Source organism: Danio aesculapii, chromosome 2, assembly GCF_903798145.1.
Source record: "Danio aesculapii chromosome 2, fDanAes4.1, whole genome shotgun sequence".
Classification (NCBI taxonomy): domain Eukaryota; kingdom Metazoa; phylum Chordata; class Actinopteri; order Cypriniformes; family Danionidae; genus Danio; species Danio aesculapii.
The window spans coordinates 17211729-17232533 of NC_079436.1; the positions used below are offsets into that span (position 1 = coordinate 17211729).

General features: G+C 40.2%; 1 protein-coding gene across 1 annotated transcript; it reads left to right on the forward strand.

Moving 5' to 3' along the window:
• The first annotated feature begins 876 nt into the window (after nt 1–876).
• ebna1bp2 (EBNA1 binding protein 2) lies at nt 877–15644 on the forward strand. Its single transcript, XM_056473831.1, has 9 exons — nt 877–1077; nt 1283–1366; nt 5525–5700; nt 6429–6552; nt 9246–9335; nt 9415–9490; nt 9576–9663; nt 15222–15387; nt 15512–15644. Exons 1-9 carry the CDS (start codon nt 1003–1005, stop codon nt 15557–15559), a joined length of 927 nt encoding a protein of 308 aa, XP_056329806.1. The 5' UTR covers nt 877–1002; the 3' UTR covers nt 15560–15644.
• The last annotated feature ends 5161 nt before the right edge of the window (nt 15645–20805 follow it).

A 20805-nucleotide genomic window follows, 5' to 3' on the forward strand; every position in this document is an offset into this window, starting at 1 on the left:
ACCTCACCATGCAAAATAGATAGAGTAAACTTATTTTATTATTATTGTTATTATTATTATTGTTATTAGTATTATTATTATTGTTGTTGTTTTACATTTTTAAAACAAAGAAGAGTAATTTTCAGATTGATTGAGTATGAATGTGGTATGAATCACCCTGTCATTTTTTATTATGATGGCGTGGTAAGGGTGATGAGGTGGTTCTACATCTCATTTGAATGTGAGGATGTATGAAATCAAAGATTCTAATATAGGGCTAATCAATTAATTCTGTAATTTTCTGTTAATGTAACCCTGTTTGGTCTCTCACAGACATCCTTACTTTCTCTTTTACACAATCATTTTCAGTCATTTACTCATTATCCTTCGCTGGTTTTAGTTCCAGCTGGGCCAGTTGGCTTTTCTGTGTGGAATTTGCATGTTCTCCCCATGTTGGCGTGGGTTTCCTCCGTGTGCTCCGGTTTCCCCCACAGACATGCGGTACAAGTGAGTTGAATAAACTAAATTGGCTGTAGTCTATGAATGTGAGAGTGTATGAGTGTTTCCCAATACTGGGTTGCAGCTAAACAGGCATCCCCTGCATAAAAAAAATATATATATATGCTGGATAAGTTGGCGGTTCATTCAGCTGTGGTGATGAATAAAGGGACTAAGTTGAAGTAAAATGAATAAATTAATAAATGAATAATACAAATGAACGAAATTCAAATTGTTTGGGCGTATTTTAAGCTTCAATGGTGGACTGAACTGGAAGGACGAATATAATAAGCCAGAACGAAGCTTAAGTAAAAACAGCAGATGGTAGTGATGCCAGCTGAAAGAAGAAGACGAAGAAGAAGCAGCAGCTGCGGAACCGTTTTTGTCAGTCTGTGTTTCCGTCAGAACTCTGATTCACGAACGCTCGTAGGGTGCTTGGTGCTTTCCACATGTGAATTGTTAGGTTGTTGTGAAGTGTTCTGTTGTCGTACGCACGTTTGTATTTTCATTACATATTATTTGACTATGATAGAAATAGATGAGGATCCCCAGTTGGGGATGCATTTCGACGAAGACGACGATGAATTATCTGACGACGAGGTAAGAGTATGTTCAACTTCACACGTGTTTATTCCGGGCATGGTAGAATAGTTCTTCTATTACTTTGTCATGCTAACATTTTGAGGTAAAGTTGTTTTTATATCTGGACGTTCTCATTAACAGTATAATTTCAGAAAATAATTCAAAATAATTAAGAAACGTTTTCAGATTGTAATAGACATGTCGTATAATGCTCTCTGTTCAGCTGCAAGAAGCTTTCGCTAAGGGATTGCTCAAACCTGGATTGAACATCCCTCAGGATGAACAAAAGAAGACCATCAACAATGCGGTGAGTTGATCAGAGCTGCTTTTACACTGTTTAGTTAATGATAAGTTTAACAGTTATACTGAAAGTCTTTATGCATGTGTAAAAAGGCACAGTTGAAGTTGAATTATTAACCCCCCTGTTTAACCCCCCCACCCCCACAATCTCTGATTAGTGGAGATTTTTTTCCATCACATTTCTAAACATAATAGTTTTAATATTCTGACTTCCACTGTATATATTTGATTCGCTTGAGCACAATTTTATGTTTTGTTTGGGTATCAAATAAACTTATTTGCTGTATTTGACTCTTAAACGGAATCCGTAAGCTCATTTCCTGGAGGGCTGCAGTTTAGTTCCAACCCTGCTTCAACGCACTTACCTGTAGGTTTCAATCAAGCCTGAAGGACAAAATTAGTTTGATTAGGTGTTTAATTAGGGCTGGAACAATTAAACACACATGTTTATTCCGGGCATGGTAGAATAGTTCTTCTATTACTTTGTCATGCTAACCTATTGAGGAAAAGTAGTTTTTATATCTGGACATTTTCATTAACAGTATAATTTCAGAAAACATTAGATTAATTGAACGACAGTCAAAATAATTAAGAAACGTTTTCAGATTGTAATAGACATGTCGTATAATGCTCTCTGTTCAGCTGCAAGAAGCTTTCGCTAAGGGATTGCTCACATTGGGTACATTAATATTGTAGTGCCAAAGAGCGATTGTCCCCCATCCCCTCTTCCCCTCGGCCTGCACTCACATTGCGTTTTTACCAGAGGTCGCGTTAGACTTTCTCTTTGTTCGTCATTTTGAAGGAGAGGGTTGTAAAAATTCCGTCATAACCTATTATTGCCCGTCATTTAATTAGCATATTGTCTAATCACTTTTTTCATTCATATTTTAATCATGAACTTGCACAACGAGCATATAGGCTAAATTTTTCATTTATTTATTTGACAAATGAACAAAAACTCCATCAAATTTATTGTTAAACAGTTTCATGTGTTTTTTTGCACTGAGAGTGGAGGGAATTGAAATATGACCATTTGTGCCTGAACACAAGCAGATATAAACAAAAAAAAAACATATTATAAAATATAATTCCGATTAATATAAGAACATAACTTGAAATATAATTCAGACGATGTTCTGTAGGACTATTTGCCTTAACTCATATCTTCCTCCTGGTCCGCGTCGACCTGAACTGGGTGCTTGCCTATGCGTAATCAAACGCATAAAGGGAGACTGATGCAGAGGCAATTGTCATTAAATTCTGTGTCTTTGCCTCTGAAAGTCAGCTTCTTCTCGTGACAGTTTTAATTTTGTTCTGGAGGCTAAAGCCGCGTTCTGCTGCCACACTGGAGACCAGAATTACTAGCGCCACTTCAGCCAGCATTTTGTAGTCAGGAAACATTTCTCCTAAGAAAGTGATAAGAAGTTTGCAGGATTCTCTGAATGTGGGATTTCCCGATCCTGCAAGCACTCTTTTCACAGGGCAAAAATCCTGCAGCACGCGCTCTCTCTGCACCAGGGGCGCGGCTGCACTCCTCTGCGTTCCGTAGTGCTCACAAACGCGCTCCAAAGCATCCAGTCCATAGCTCTTCAACGCGCTGTCAGTGGTTGGAAAGCGAGATGCATTGAGTATGGTGTCGAGGTCAGCGATGAGACCCACATGCTCCAAAGGAAATCTTTTTGTGATAGATCTGGTGAGCTCTGCTATGTACTCTGTGCGCAAAACCGAAAATTTCTGCGCATCTGTCTGTGTCAGCGTAATGCTACAGAACTTGTCATCTTGTAATGCCTTGTTAAATTCTGTCTCCGCATTGCCTGGTCCATTCATCAAATCCTGGAGGCTAGCAAGGGTCATGTTCACAACAGGTTGAATGTGTGAGATGTTAACATCCTCTTTTTGGAACGTGAGATTCATGCAGTTCACAACGGCCAAGACATCAGACAACTGATGAGTTAAAGCAGGGAATGTGTAAGTTTAAATGCGCTTTCTAATACCTTTAGTTATCGGGCAGTTTCTCGAGTTCTCCTTCTCCAATTCCATTATCAGTGAAACTCAGTTGGCACGTATGCCTTTTACTGCCCTCTCCAATGACAGCCAGCGTGTAGCCGATGGTTGTTTTAGTCTCAACAGGTCGTTTGCCACCATTTTGTTTTGGAGTTCGTTTAATCGGTTTGTTCGAATGGGGGAATTCTTGTAGTATGTGTATATGTTATTAACAGTGGTGACATATGCACTTATTTCACGCACAGCATTGGATGCATCACGAGCAGCCAGTGCCGTTCTGTGCGCACCACAGTGAATGTTTATGAGGTAGGGACAGTCATTCTGACGAAGATGCTGCGCAACTCCAGCCTTTCGACCCACCATAACATTCGCTCCATCACTTCCCAGTCTAACTACCCGATCCATATCGACATCACGTCCCAACAACACATGCTTTATTTTTGCGGCGATGCATTCTGCAGTGGCAGATAGTATTGCATTGTTTCCAATGAACACGGTTTCAGGGTCCCCTCTTTGCTGAATTGTCAGGTATGTGATCAGCATTTTCTCAACAGTGATATTAGTCATTTCATCAACTACTATCCCGATGAATCTGCTGTTGGTGATGCGATCATCAACAGCGCTAGTTATAGTCATTGCTATAGCCTCCTCCATCTGACTGACAGTGTAGTGGTGCGTGTGTATGTTCAGATTTGGACACCCAGCGGACTGTAAGAGGTGTATTAGGTCAGGATATAGGTGGCTCGGGGTGTTTATGTTTGCCATATGCAATACAACTTTAAGCTGTGTTTTTAATGCTTCGTTACAGGCAACCTGTGACTTTTCGACATGCTTGACCATTGCCACGCTGGTTGAGCACTCATAAAGCTTCATTGTGGCTAAATCCGTTACTCATTTTAGCTTTTCTACAGATGTCGCAAACCATTTTGCCGCCTTCCCTCCTCAGCCACGTAAACTCCTGCTCCCACTGAACTCTGTATTTCCGCCTGACCTCCTTGCTGCCGATTGGTTGGCCTGTAACAGCTGTCGGCGACTGAGGATTCTTGTCTATTTGTTCTTCATTGTCCACTGCATCACTTCCTCTTTTTTCACCCTTAATAATAATATTACAACTATTTGGCCGTTTTAAGAAACTTCTAACACTCAGCTCCCGTGACATTTTTGCAACTGTATGCAGCGGTGACAAAGAGGAGAAAAAACAAGACAATTACTAATTAATAAGAGCAATCGCCATCAGCTGGACCGGAGTGGGAATTACAGTTATCTACACATTACAATAGATCGCCCTCAGCATAATCCGTCAAAATGAAGGATCACCTTCAGATTTTTTAGTCACTGCTGAAAAAAATCTGTCATTGACGGAAAATATTCGGTTAACGCGATCTCTGGTTTTTACCTACCGGACCTGAGCACTTACATCATCGATGATGCGACTGTTCCGTTTAACAAGAAGAGAAGTGCTCTCGCTCAGCACAATGGAGATTGCTTTAGGTTTATGTTTTGTATTATTTTTTTGTCGCTCGGGATGCAATGACACGCAGTCAAACATTTTGCCGAACAGATACACCACTTTTGACGCTCTAAAATGATCATAAAAGTCCTCATGCTGCAGGTATTATGAGGTTTGCTGAAGGTTTAACTGTTGTACAGCAAAAGGGTTTGCATCTTTAATAATCTACGACAATTTGTATTCATTGAAAATGATTGATTGATCCATATCAAACAGTGCCCTTAAAGGTACATTGCGTCTGCAGTTTCAGGCTCAGGTGCACTTTGCACTCACACTACAAGCATACCGCGGCAAAGACCAAGTGAACCGCGCTCTGGCACACCTCGTCCAACTGAACCACGCTTGAGCCTGATTCAGAGCACTCGCACTTCTCAAACGAATCAGGAAACGCACCTGGGCACAGTTCGGATAGCATAGTGTGAGTGCACCCTTAAAGGCACAGGCTACTTTGACCCTTGAAATAAATTTGATGAGATGGCTGATTCATTAAAAATGACTGCTGTGTGTTGCTCAAGGACAGTAATGACAATTCAGTGTTCAGTTCTCTCCACTGATTTGCCAATTTGTGCAACTAAATACCTTTCAAATGCAGACAGGTATTAATTTTTAGCCCTTCTGCATATCAAATATTTATATTATTTTTCCATTCAGGAGGGTTTGAATAGATGTCTAGCTGAGTTCAAGAAAAACCTGCCATGGGTTGAAAGACTGGACCTCACCAATCACCCTGCTGTTAACATCATTGCAAAAGCAGAGGGCCGAGCACAACAACCTGAAGGCAGTAAAGAAATAAATGCAGAAGATGACTTTCAGAGGGAGATGTACTTGTAAGTGAAACTTTATGTATAATAAACTTGTGGCTTAATTTGTTTACTTGGCCATTTTGTATCACCTTACAGTGGTATGTGAAATTTTGGAAACCCCATGCAGAATCTGTAAACATGTAAAATTGTCAAAATGGTCATAGTGAATGCATGTTTTTTATTTTTTATACCTGTTCTAAGAAACCTGTTTTACCCTGCAGGGGTACTGAACTTGGGTCAGAATTTGGCATCAACAACATGAAAGCATGGATCCATCCTGCCTTGTATCAATGCTTCAGGCTGGTGGTGTAATAATGTGGAGGATATTTTCTTCGTACACTTTAGGCCCATTAGTACCAATTGAGCATCGTGTCAACAACACAGCCTACCGAAATATTGTTGCTAACAATACTCCGGTAGGCTAATGCAGAAAGACTGGTCTCCCAGCCTGTTTTTGCGTTCATAAGATTTCATGGGAATTTGATATTTAGCTTAAAGTGGGAACCCTGAATAAGACTATTTTATGAAGCAAAGGCTGTAAACACATTGGTACATTTTATTCTTCTTTTCTTTAAATTTGCATGGAGTACAAAATAGTTTTCACATTGTCGTTGTGGGGTATTGTTTGTAGAATTTTATGGAGAGTAATGATTTCAATCACTTTGGAATAAGGCTGTAACATGAAATAAAATGTGGAAAAGTTGCTGTAAATTCTTTTTAGCTGCACTGCATTAAATGTTAATGTGTTTCAGCTACCGGCAGGCCCAAGCAACAGTTTTAGCAGCGTTACCAAAGTTGCAAAAGTTTAAGATCCCTACCAAGAGACCTGACGATTACTTTGCAGAGATGGCCAAGACTGATCAGCACATGCAGAAGGTAAAAAAATGAGCATAATGACTTGGTGACTGGCAACTTGACAAACTATAAAAGCAGCAGAGTCAGTAATCACCAGTGTTGTAATAATTACTGAAAAAATTAACTAGTTAGAGTTAACTTGATTACTTGGTCAATTACTTAGGTAAAACATAAAAAAATACGTAAAACGTTATTAATACGTTTTTAAAAAATCACAGCGTTTTCTGAGCAATATAACACTATACATTTTAAATAGTAAATGTAAAAGAAATATATCACTGTCTACTGAAATATTAAATAGTTTTGTTGTACAGATAACAAATGTGTGCTTATTTATTTGAAACAACAAAAAGTTCTAGTTGGCAAGGACCTAAATGAATGTTTAAGTTGAACCAGTGGTTATACTGCATGGAAAGAAATCTCTCAAACCATTGGTCAACAGTTTGTTTCTCTTTGGAGAGAAGACCAGGCTGAAAACTCTCTCAATTGTTGCAATAGATGGATTAGCTGCATTTGTCTTCAGATAAATTTTCTTTATTGTGGGAAATTGATTAAGAATCTCCATGCCTGTTTTGACTGTTTTCAAGTAGGTCATTACTTCAGTTTCCACAGTGCTGAAGTGAGGAAAGCCTCCTCAAACCAGAAACAGTCCTACATATTGCAGGAGCTCGAGCCTGATGCAGTCAGTCTGAACAGCAGCGCGGCTGTTCAGACTGAAATCGACACAAGGATTCATGGTGTTAATTGTTTCTTTTAATGACAACAGTAAGCTAAAAATTAACATTTTTGTCGGTGCCAGTGGTGTAGTGGTGTAGTGGTTCGTGAGTCGACACATGCACTCCGGTGTTCACGCCGACCAGAGTTCGATTCCCGCCTCACGGTCCTGTGCCGATGTTTCCCCTCTCTCTGCTCCCCATGCTTTCCTGTCAATACTCCTTTCGGTCCTATCTAATATATGTGAAAACCCCAAAAAAAATAATTATAAAAATAAATGTAATTTTTTTTATATATCTTATTTTATCCACAAAGTGCGCAGCTTTTGTCACTGCAGTGTATCTTATTTACTTCCTAAATAAAGTATACTTTAAACTTGACCTTTACTTAAGTATACTACTTTTTCCTAAGGGTGTATTTACTGACTTAATAAGATTAATAAGATACAGCCAGGGGGAGTATTGCCGCTCTGACAGCCAAGTTGGGTCAAAGCTAGGGATGTTCCGATCAGGATTTTTGCAGCCCATTCTGAGAACTGATTCCTTGTCATGGTTATCGGCTGATACAGAGTACCGATTCTAATGCCTCAAGCTTCATAATGCATTGAGCACATTTTCCCTCTAAGTATGAACCGTAAGAGAAGATCTTGCCTTACCTAAGAGAATAAATCAAGGATGCTGCATATAATTATTTAAACACGTCTCTTATTACCAATTGGTGTGAACGTGTCATGGCCAGAAGCAGCTTTACAGAAAATAATTCATCCATTCATTTTACTCTGGCTTAGTCCCTTATTTAATGCCACAGCGGAATGAACCACCACAAAAAATTATATAACACAGATGTAAAAATTGTTATGAAAAATTACAATGCAATTTGGAAACAATGCAAATGATGAAAGAAGAATTCAACATGTCTCAACCACGAAAGTGAGTGCACATTTGATGCAAAAGAAGTTAAAATGCACACCTATAAATCTAATTCTGCTTTACTAAAAGAAAATAGGCATATAAACTACTGTTTATAGCAATGAGTGTATTACAAGAATCTATATTATTAAATATTAATTTAAAAAATTAAGTTTAATTTATCTAATAATTCCAGCCAGCTTTTGTTGACTTTGCAAAATTGTCAAAACAGAACTTTCAGTTGTTATATGTAAATAGGCCTAAATACATGCGAGACCATTCAAATATTTTGCTCATCTACAACTATTGACAGCAGATCCCTCAATGTCATAGAGAGGGGGGATTTGCACTCGCTATATCTTGACTGCTCTATACATTTAACCTAAGAAATGTAATTCTTAGAACATCACTGTGCCTCTTGCGATCTATTATCTTGCTCATTCGCTCTCATTGCCATTATTTCCAGGTATTTTAACTCATTTTTGGGGATCACGGGGCCGATTATAAATTTGCAAGAGACTCGCGGTGCTTCCGGAAGAGGTCATAAGGTCGGATTAGACGCTAGATAGGAGCGAGTGCTCCGCTCGCGTCACAGCAGCTCAAAACACTGGAAATACAATGGCTGCACTTGCAACATAGAGATCAGTCGCGCCAATAAACTAAACAGGGGTCCCATTGCATCTGTATATATTTTAGCTGCTGTGACGCGAGCACATTACGCCCCCTAATATAATGGTAGGGAAAACACTGAATATCATACGTGTCTACCCTTGATCCACCCTTAGTGGTGTTTATCCAGTGAGCTGTCATGCCAAGGAAGCTTTTGTTGCAGAGCTAATCAGTAAAATGTGAATAATATGAATGTCAGCTGTCAACTGTAGACAACCACAGTGAAACACCCACAATTTTATTTATTACTTCTTCAGGACACAAAGTAGTAAAACAATTTTGACTTATTTGTAGTGCACCCATGTAGACATTTGAAATCTTTATTAGACAAATGCTGACAAGTACATACCAACTTCAACAGGTGTTTTTGCCATAATATTTTATAAGATTTGTCCCTAAAATTCCTCTATTTGATTTTAACAGATTAGGAAAAAGCTTCTTCTCAAGCAAGAGGTGATGGAGAAATCTGAAAAAGCCAAAAGGCTCAGAGAACAGAGAAAATATGGCAAAAAGGTCAGTTTTAAAATAACTTCTTAATACTCTACGAATATTCAATTCAGTATATCATGTATTTAAATATGTGGCTCTACAGGTTCAAACGGAGGTGATTCAGAACAGGCAAAAACAAAAGAAAGCAATGCTGTCTGCTGTGAAGAAATATCAGAAAGGTATAGTTGAATTAGTCAAATAATCTTTGTAATAAAGTTATATATTCTTTACTCCACAATATTTTACTCTGTCTGTGCCCTGCAGGAATGACAGATAAACTTGACTTCCTGGATGGAGATCACAATCAAGGACAGAAAGGATCCTCAACAAAGAAGCAAATAAACAAAAAAAAGTAAGCAATATCAATATATTTACTATATTTTTCAATACTTTACTATATCCGGTTTTGATATGTCACATCAGTCTTATCAGGCTTGCATTACCAATGGTCCCCTTTTGGTGGGCGTGATGTACAAAAGCAAGTTAAAGTCGGCATCATTGTTGCTCGAGCAAATGTCAAAGTAAAAATGTACGGGTCGTTCACATATATGAGAAACACTTCTCACAAAACAGAGGTTTTTTACACATAGACACTTGATTATAAATGTTCATTACTAACCTTTCTATGAACATGATTTGATTTTAACTGCAGATCAATGCGAAATAGCCTACTGTAACAACTGCAATTATATAAAATAAATGCAACATATTTGAACACATACAGATCCTTACAGTCTCCGATGTTACCAATTACAGAAGAACTACACACCGGAAGCACTTTGTCCTTACTTGAGTTCAAAAACAACACGCAACATATAGCCCAGTCAGTGCAAACCTCCCATCTGTATCTTTAATCTTCACCAGCGCATGTAACCTCTTGGTAGAAAGTAATTCCATCATTCCGAGTTCATAATAGTCCAAAAGGTAATGATAACCATTAAACATGGCAGTTTGTTCATGTTTTAGGTTGCTGAAGGAACCTTTTGCTCCTGTGTTTTGTCGGGCTTCTCCTTTGTTTTGTTTTTTTGCTTCACTCTCGCGTTTGTCCGTTTCTGAAAAGATCAGATGTCAGAAGCACTTCAATAATCACACACACGTTATTATCTTCAGCTTAAGAAGTTCATTATTTCAAATTTAGACGCGATCACCAGCTCTCTGGAAAAAGTGAAACCGCTCACACTTTTAGACGGCCTTGTAAAACAAAAACAAGTCATGGCAGATTTTGTTCTTTTTGGCTTTGTGACTGTCCATCAAGATGATGACAAGGTTTGTTTGAGCTTGGGTCGATTATAGCTCATTATTATATGTATATAGTATTACGATGTAATGTCTCAGCGGTTTCTTTATTTTCATTCTCCTGGCTTGTGTATGCGCTAGTGATGTTTGTCTGTAAACCAATTGCACTCAGCTGTGAGTCTAGCACTTCCTTTTGATACCCTTTCGTCGTGCTAGGAACCCTTTGCCAAGAGTACCCAAAAAGTTATGGTACGATTCACTTTATGGTACCTATTGACAGTGAAAACGGCATAAAAGCGTACCGGACGACTCAGTAGAAACCGGCCATTAAATCATTCATCTGGTCTCTCTTCAGCTTTTGGCTTCAAGCCAATACTATACTCCCTCCTTTTCCCAACTTTTCCTAGCTTATTTCTGATATCTCTTCAAAGTATTAGCAAGTATGGTATAGTCAGCCTTATGTCTCTGGCATTTACATTCATAATCAATTGAAATAGTTTGAATGCTTTCGGGTTTTGTTCTGTAACCCTATGGGGGACTGACTTGCTGCTGCTCCTCCCTCCTGTCTTTTAATGTATGCATGAACTGGCTCATGGAGTTTTGCGAAGAGTAGAACCATCCTGCCAACAATAACTATCTCTAGTTATTTTACTAAAGTGATCAGGACTTAAGTTCTGTTTCGAAAATAAAAGGCCATTTTAAGCTTTACACATTGGTTGATGAATAAGTTTAACATTTCGTCAACTGTCCAGTAGAATGCCTAAGTATTTATAACTTCCAACATTCTCTGGGAAGATGTAATGTCTGGTAAATTATTTGGTGTAACATTTAGAATTAAAAAAAAGAATTAGAGTTATTTTTATTTAAAGGGCCATGAAACCCCCTTTTCCAGTTCAAGTCTACCTCAGAAATAAAAAAATGCTCTGAGATGGGCGTGGAGCAACGCTGTGAGCAAAGGGTGGAGTGGGTGTGGTCCACAGTGCAGGGGAAAAAGAGTGAAGCGAACTGTCAGTTGGTTCACAAAATGAGACACAAACCATGAGGAGACTGATTTTATAGTCTACAAAGTTAAAATGTAAAGAAATAAACAGTAAGTAATGTTATGCCCTGCTACATTTGTCATTCGTAATTTCATATACAAATAACCCCAAATTGTTCTGTCATTATAATCGTGTTTATATAAACACCATAAATGAGGAGGACTTCTCTCCTCCTCAATCCCCGGGTCTGAATGCAGACACAGTGGATAGCAATACAGTCTCCTGCCCTGTCTATTCCAACCATTAACACTGCCGGTAATCTGGAAGATTTTAAACATAGGTGAACACAGAAGCACAAATAAAGGCTATGTTTTTCATTGGTAACCTTATGGTAACGAACTCCTCTTATAAAAGACAAAGTCCACCACTCCCCAATTCTCGTACAGCTCTTCCGACAAACATTCTTGCTGCAAACCAACAGCTTTGCTGTATCGGGCCTGACAGCATTGCGGGGAAAAACATGCAACACACCCCGTGGATGATGGAATCAAACACATACGAATGCCGTCTCACCCAGTCACTGGGTCTCACAGTTTGACAGGTCTGCTTTGCCTTTGAGAATCACTGCACTTTTGAATAATTAAGAACCAGGCTTTTCTCATAGGATAAGAAAACTCCACTATGAATAATAATAATGAGAAACTGACGCATCATCACTGCACTTGCAGTTTTGCGCTACGTCACAGATTTTGATCCCGGCCCAAAAATTATTTTAAACCCGGAAGAAGAAATTAGCTCACAAAAGCTCAAAATTATCCAGTTTTTCCCCACAATTAAAGCTAACAGGTGCTAACATTGTCTTAACTGATGTTCAACACACACAAATATGTTAACATCTCAAAAAAAGTACTCCAGGGTTTCTTGAACCTTTAAAACCAGCTTAACTCTTGTGCATTGTTCAAATCGACTACCCTTTCGTTATGTTAGTGGCAATTTTTGCGCTATTCACATCGTTATATCAATTACATCTATTCACACACGTTATATCAAATTGTTTTGATCGTAAAGCCTTGCGTTCTTGATTGTTGGTGGTTTTCCCAGTTGGGAAGAGTTACAATTTGTAATTTTTACTGTTGATCACCAGCGGGCACCAATAACTATGCAAGTCTGTTCCCACCACTGAATAAAAATTTTAAAAAAAGATTATTGTGACTAAGTCAGAATTCTCATACATAAAGTCAAAATTGTAAGATAAAATGTCAGAATTCTGAGTTCTTGTTGCAATTCTGAGAAATAAAGTTGTTACTGTGTGATATGAAGTCAGAATTGCGGGTAATAAAGGAGTTTTGGTGTTATGGTGACTGACCATAAGTAGTGTTAAATACATGGACTAATTGCAATAGCTCATATAATGGAAATCTTAATTTTACACTTTGAGGAATCTACCTGTTATGGTTTATCACTCCTTTGAAAAGGAAATGTATGAACTAGGCTGTCATCAGAGGGCCTTAAACTATTGAGGACTGTCATTCCTCAATGCCTAAAATTAAGATTTCTATATTATCTATCTATTATATGTGTTACACCTATAGGATTTACATTTTGTTGAAGTGAATTCTCATGAATTCAGCAGCTGTTATTTATTTCTTGTTGTAAGGGTGCCCTCATGTGGTGTACTTGGGAGCTGCCGACATGTATATCGTACATAGACATAATAATAGAAATATGTCTATGGTATCCAGTCTTTGATGGTATCATAGATGATGCTACACAGTGGTTGCTATGATACATGCATGCCAGGGATTCTATGTCTGCTGCAGATGTGTCAAAAATAAGTCAAAATAAGTGTCAAAATAAGACTCTAAAAATCATTCCTTTTGCTGAAACACAAAGTTGTGGCCAGATCACTTTGATTTAAAGCACTTTGATTTACCATTGTGTATAAAATGTGCTATATAAATAAACTTGCCTTGCCTTGTTTTACTGCAATGGAGTGCCCTCCTTTAAAAAGATGAAATACAAATAGGGATGGGTATTGTTAAGGTTTTAACGATATTACTACTTTTATTGATACTACTAATGGGTTCTGTAATTTAACGGTATTTTTATTGGTACTTTTTGTAGTTTTTTTTTTTTTTTTTTAAATCAACACTTTTTTATTATTACGTTTTTACTGGGGGAAAAAAACAATAATTGTAAAACATTTAAATAATTTTTGCTGTAAAACAATGTACAATTGTTTGAAGGAAAATGACTCAGTTTTTTACCATTCTTCTGGAGAAAAATCAACAGTTTGCAGAAGTCGATATATTTCTTGGTTTATTTTGCTCCCTGCAGTTGAAAATATCCTCTTTGAGTTGCAAAATGTAGTTAAATAATCAGATAATATTTAAGATTTTTCATTAACACATTCACAAAAAAAGTTAACAATGTTTTGAGAGTTAACAATGTAAAAATAAGCTATTTATAATTTTTTAATAAGCATAGCTTATTATTAGCTGTTTATAGGCTATATTTGTAAATACAGTAATGTAAAAGCATTTTTAATTTTTAAGATTTGTTTAGGCTAACGCAGAAAAGGATACTGTTTTCAATGTAACCGAATGTGTGTTTATTAAACTAATATTATACTTATTTAGAGAGACCTTATGTGATTGACTGCTAGCAGCATAATGATGTGGAAGGATGTACCTTTAGCTAGGCAGTCAAAAGCTTTTCATTTGTCTTTCTGCAGTTAATGCACTTTTGAAAGATGCTTAGCCAAACTTGTTGCAGTTGTTGCAACGGGCATTGTTGGTCTCCACTCAGGAAATGAAACCCGTTTAGTTCTCTCCGCCGCTTAGTGTGCGCGCACAGCTGAGAACTGTGAAGCCTTTTATACTTGACGCGCTCGCTGAAAACACAGGCATTTCTCAGTGAGATTGCCAATTGTGCAGACGAATATCAAATATCGCTAATTAGAAACGGTTGGTCAGTTAAATTATGCAACTGTTTCTAATGTTTGTTCAGCAGTAATTATCCAGTAGGTATAGCAGAACCGTTAACGTCAGAGCTTATCAATATTTCGGTCTTTTATCATTAAGCAGCAATACCAATCAATTACCAAGTTTTGGTACCCATCCCTAACTACAAAAGCAGATTACCAAATCTTTGGCATATCACAATGGAAAATAAAATGAATAAATAAAATTAACGGTTTAGCAATAAACATAGTTGCGATCCTTAAATAAAATGGTTTTATATGTGATGTCACTGGGTTTCCAGAGATGGAAAAAATTAACAAAACAGAGTACCTGAAGAAGTAAAAAAAAAAAATTATTAATCTTTTATTCTGCAGTTATTGGGTGGTTTTCCACCTGGTATTTTTATGCCCAAATTGAAAAGCTTTCCCAAAATTTTGGTATAATGTTACAGAAAACCTTTTTAGAAAACAAAACCACATCAAAAGTGCTAAAAATGATTAGTCTGTACTATAAACAAAATGCCCCTAAAATGAGTCACTTAGAAAGTAGAAGTATCTCGTGCCCTGTCTGCTCCAGCACCCTGCAGACAATTATGGTCCAAGCGCTTGCTGAAGAATTAGGCTCTTGTCACATTTTGACCTCTTTTGTGTAGTGACATTCTGACATTTGTTAACTAGGTCATTAACCTTATATAAAATGTGTGTATTAAATCTTAACTCCGTTGTCTTCAGTCACAATGCTAAGAGGAAATATAAGGACAAGAAGTTTGGATTTGGAGGCAGGAAAAAGGGTAGCAAATGGAACACCAAAGACAGCCACGATGATGTATCAGCATTCAGGGCAAAAATGGCCCATGGGAAAGGCGGGGGTAAAGTCGGCAATAGAGGCAAGATGAACGTAAGTGTTATCTTTTAAAAAATTTTTTATTGTTGTTCTAAAATATTTAAAGGCACCCAGATCTGATGTTTTTTTTTTTTTTTTTGCTCTCTCTCTCTCTCTCTCTCACACTCACTCAAAACAGAAACGGCCAGGAAAAGAAGCAAGAAGGAAAATGAAGGCACGGAAATGAGCTGTATCTTCCTATTGAAATTAATTGTGCCATTAAACATTTTTTTTTCTTTTTTTATTATTGTTATTAAAAATCTGAACTATTACTTCGGTGAAGTTTTGACTCTTTTCTTTTTCCTGACAGACACCTTTTGTGTTTTTTACAAGTATACATTTGAAGAATGTTTAAAAAAAAAAAGTAATACAAAACATTCATAAAACCCTTTAGGATGGTGCATCAGCATCATTTAGATTTATTTATTTTTTTGTAATTGTACAAGAAATCAGTTGAGATTTTTTAAATGTATTTGTTCAGAATCAAATACCTCTTGAACCCAAATAAATCAATAAGAAATATTTAAGCAAATTAGAAGTGTTCTTCTAGAGAGAAGAAGGGAAAGTCTCAACTCTGTGGCCAAGCATGGTGACACTTGCAGTTTGTGTTATGTACGCACACATCAGTGAACAGACACACATATTTTCGAACAAAATCCTGCATTACAACACCATCTGATTTTCTGTTATGGAAATATTATCCACAAAACATGTCCGTTTTTGGTAACCGTATGCGCTGACTAGTGGGTATGGCCAAAAAGAATCTGCAGACATTTTTTACTATTTCTGCTGATAATTTTGTAAAAAAAAAACATGTATCATGACTATTACCTTTTTAACAATTGTTTACAATGCAAATTGTAAATTCAATTACTCATTTGGTAAACAAAGCAAGTCTCCTATTATATCTACTAAAAGATTCTGTGTGGGCCTACTAATGGGCATGCCATAACATTATTTTTTCATAAGTTCTCAAAAAGGGACAAGTAGAGGTCTAGATATTCATATTTTAAATAAATTTTCCAATAATTCAATTAATCTTTATTTCTATAGCACTTTTACAATGTAGATTGTCAAAGCAGCTTAACATGGAAGATTATAGTATATTGAAACAGTCAGTCCAGTTTTCAGAGTTCAGTTTAGTTCAGTTCGGTGTGGTTAATTTTGTCTGCTAAAAGTCTAAACACTGAAAAGCAAATCCATCAATACGCAGCTCCACAAGTCCTGAACCATGCAAGCCAGTGGCGATCAGTCTGTGTACAGCATCATCTGATGTCTTGTTATAGAAATATGACCCACAGAACATGTACACTGTTTATGGGCTGTCATGATCCATAATTGTTTTGAATTAAAGGGCACCTATGATGAAAATAAACTTTTGTAAGCTGTTTGAACAGAAATGTGTGCAGTGTGTCTACAGTCATATTGAAGTGATGGAAGCAGAATAAGTCTCTTAAAATTTCCTTGCGTTAAAATAGGAATATCACTCCCATTTTAAGGGCCATCGCAACTCAAAATAGGTGTGCGGGTTCCCCGCACATGGAATTGATTGAAAGCCGCGTATAAATATGTATCCTTAGTAATGCATATAATCATATCCACAGGATGTGCATAAAGCAACTGGGATTAAAAGATCTCATCTCTCTGTGATCATCTGCGCCTCAAAAATTAGTTTTACAAGTTTAAAATGATTTAAAACTGCATGTTTGTAATTGTAGCAAAGTTCGTTGTTAAGGGAAGAAGAAGACAGGGTCGGCGATTCAGGTAAGCAATATATTTTTATTTTTTCCTCAGGTAAGTGCACAACACCCTTAGCGTGTGTGTGTGTGTGTGTGCTCTCTCCCTCTTCTCCCGGCTGCTCCTTCTGTTCTCCTTAAGAAGGTTGTCTCTCCGGCCCAATCACTAGAATAAACAGGTGTTATTTATTATTTCTGATTGGCCTGCTGATTAGCCGCCGGGCTCCAAGCCTGCTCTCCCCCCTCATTGGGTGTTCGATCATGCTTACCCCTCCACATGCCCCCACCGCCCGCCTCAGGCCGGGGAGCCGTCCAGCCTGCAGCCCTCCCCCCCCGCCCTGGAGAGGAAGTCGGCCACAGCCATCTGCGCCCCCGGCCTGTGGACCACCTTGAATTTAAAAGGCTGTAACGCTAGATACCAACGGGTGATCCGCGCGTTGGTATCCTTCATGCGGTGAAGCCACTGGAGAGGAGCATGATCTGAACAGAGGACGAATTCCCTGCCCAGGAGGTAATAGCGGAGAGTGAGAACGGACCACCTGATCGCCAGGCACTCCTTCTCTGAGTTTTCAGCTAATGTACAGCACCGGCCGTTCCACTCCTGCCACCTCCTGGGAGAGAACCGCCCCAGACCCCGATCGGATGCATCCGTCTGTAACAGAAAGGGGAGAGCAAAATCAGGAGCGTGCAATAGTGGCCCCCCGCAAAGTATAGATTTTACCTTTGAGAAGGCCTGTTGACACTGCTCCGACCATTGGACGGTATCTGGTCCCTCCTTTTTAGTGAGATCAGTCAATGAGCTGACGAAGGCCGAATAATTAGGGACAAAACGCCTATAGTATCCCGCCAGCCCCAAAAACTGTCTCACCTCCTTCTTGGTCTTAGGTCTCGGACAGGTGGCAATAGCTGCAGTCTTATCAATTTGGGGCTGCACCTGCCCGTGGCCTAAGTGGAAGCCCAGATACCTTACTTCCACTCGCCCAATTGCGCATTTCCGTGGGTTAGCCGTGAGCCCGGCCCGTCTCAGCGCCGACAATACTGCCCTCAGGTGTTGCATATGCCGCTGCCAGTCATTACTGTAAATGATGATGTCATCTAAATAAGCAGCGGCATATGCCACGTGAGGGCCGAGTATTTTATCCATCAGACGCTGAAACGTTGCCGGTGCCCCAAACAGCCCGAACGGAAGTGTCACGAATTGGTGTAATCCAAACGGCGTTGTGAAAGCCGTTTTTTCGCGGGATATTGGAGTCAAGGGGATCTGCCAATAGCCCTTTGTTAAATCCAAAGTCGAGTAAAATCGAGCAGCACCTAACCGGTCGAGCAACTCGTCAATACGCGGCATTGGATAGGCGTCGAATTTCGACACCGCATTTACCTTGCGATAATCCACACAGAACCGGACCGAGCCGTCAGTCTTGGGTACCAAGACAATCGGGCTGGCCCAGTCGCTGTGGGACTCTTCTACTACTCCCATTTTCAACATATTACTCAATTCTTCCTGAATCACTTTTTTCTTGTGTTCAGGTAGGCGATACGGCCGGGTCCTAACGACCACGCCCGGTTCGGTCTCGATATGGTGCTGAATCAGGTTAGTACGGGTGAGAACACATCAGAGAATTCACGTTGGAGGTGCCGGATATCGAGGAGCTGGCTCGCTGAGAGATGATCCCCTCCGGTGACCAGAGCGCCCGGCCGTTCCCGGCCGGGGCTCTCTGGCCCCAGGTCATCCTCGTTAGTAACAAGCGTAGCCAGCGCCACTTTCTCCGGCTCCCTCCACTGCTTCAGCAGATTAATGTGATAAATCTGACGTGAATCAGCCCTGTCCGAACGAACCACCTCGTAATCGAGATCACAGACTCGTCGTGTGACCACAAACGGCCCTTGCCACTTGGCGAGTAATTTAGAGCTGGAAGTGGGTAGCAGTACAAGGACTTTATCTCCCTGTGCAAATTTACGTAGTTTAGTGCCCTTGTCATATCGCCGGCGTTGGTCATCCTGAGCCTTAAGCAAATTCTCCGTAGAGAGCCGCCCCAGTGTGTGGAGTTTTGCTCTAAGGTCCAGAATATACTGAATTTCATTTTTACTCTTAGAAGGCTCGTCCTCCCAAGCCTCTCTAATGACATCCAAAACCCCTCTGGGCTGTCTGCCATAGAGAAGCTCGAAGGAGGAAAACCCCGTGGAGGCTTGGGGAACCTCCCGCACAGCAAATAACAAGGGCTCTAACCACTTATCCCAATTTTTCGCGTCCTCGTGAACGAATTTACGGATCATTGATTTAAGCGTGCGATTAAACCTTTCCACCAGCCCGTCTGTTTGTGGGTGATAGACGCTGGTGCGAATGGATTTAATGCCCAATAATCCATAAAGTTCGCGCATGGTGCGTGACATGAACGCGGTGCCTTGATCAGTGAGAATCTCCTTGGGGATTCCCACTCGGGAGATTATACGAAACAGAGCTTCCGCAACACTTTTTGCTGAGATGTTACGGAGCGCTACTGCTTCTGGGTAGCGGGTTGCATAATCCACTAGGACTAGTGCAAACCGGTGCCCGCGTGCGGATCGCTCTAATGGCCCGATGAGATCCATACCAATTCTCTCGAACGGCATCTCCATAATTGGTAACGGGCGCAAAGGCGCTTTTGGGGTGGCCGGTGGATTTACCAGCTGACATTCACGGCACGCAGCGCACCATCTGCTGACATCCCCGTGAATGCCCGGCCAAAAGAATCGGGTCATGAGGCGATTTAATGTGGCCGCCTGACCTAAATGTCCGGCCATAGGATTAGCATGAGCCGTCTGGAAAAGCATTTCCCGGCGGCTCTTTGGTACTAATAATTGGGTAGTATCTTCTTTTGTCTGAGCGTCTTGGGTCACTCGATACACCCTGTCATTAATGATCGCAAAATATGGATAGGAGAGCGGCCGGTCAGGCTGAAGGTTCTCCCCATCTATCACCTGCACTCTTTCGAGTGCGTGTCGTCACGCGACTGTTCCAGGGGAAAGTCTTTACACCGGGAAATTCCCAGCCCTTCCCCTGAGACAGCGCGTGACGTCACCGCTTGGGATTCCCCCAGCTGAGCGACACACCCCCTATCCGGCGATTTCTTCTTTCAAGACACACCTGCACATAAGACCCCTAATAATCTATTAAATCCAGGCCAATTGGTTCCCAGAATTAGCGGGTGTTTGAGGTGCGGGTTAACTGCTACCTCAACGCTATGCTTTTCACCCCGGAATTGAATGTCTATCGCTGTTAGCGGGTAGTGAATTACATCCCCGTGCACACACCTTACCCTTACTGTGCGGCTCGTATCCAATGCCGGGTCTTGAAGCAGGCTTTGGTGGATGGAGGTTTGGTTGCACCCCGAATCCACCAAAGCTTGATATGTACCCCCTTTTATACTCACTGGTATCCGGTATAGCCCGTCGCGACCGGGGGCGACGATTGGCGTGGCGGGGACCCGAATCAGCGCACTCACCTCCTTCATGGAGCAGATTTGTGGTGTGCTATTCTCGCCCCCGCGGCGCCAATGCATCGGCCCAGCCCTTCTCACTATACCCCCAGGGCCAGCAAGACCAACCGATTGAACCGGAGAGAGACCTGGCGCTGTCTGGATATGGACCCGCCCCTCTTGGGACGCTCGGCCGATCCGCCTCGGTGCACCGCCATCTGGGTGCTGGTGTGGGCGGTCCC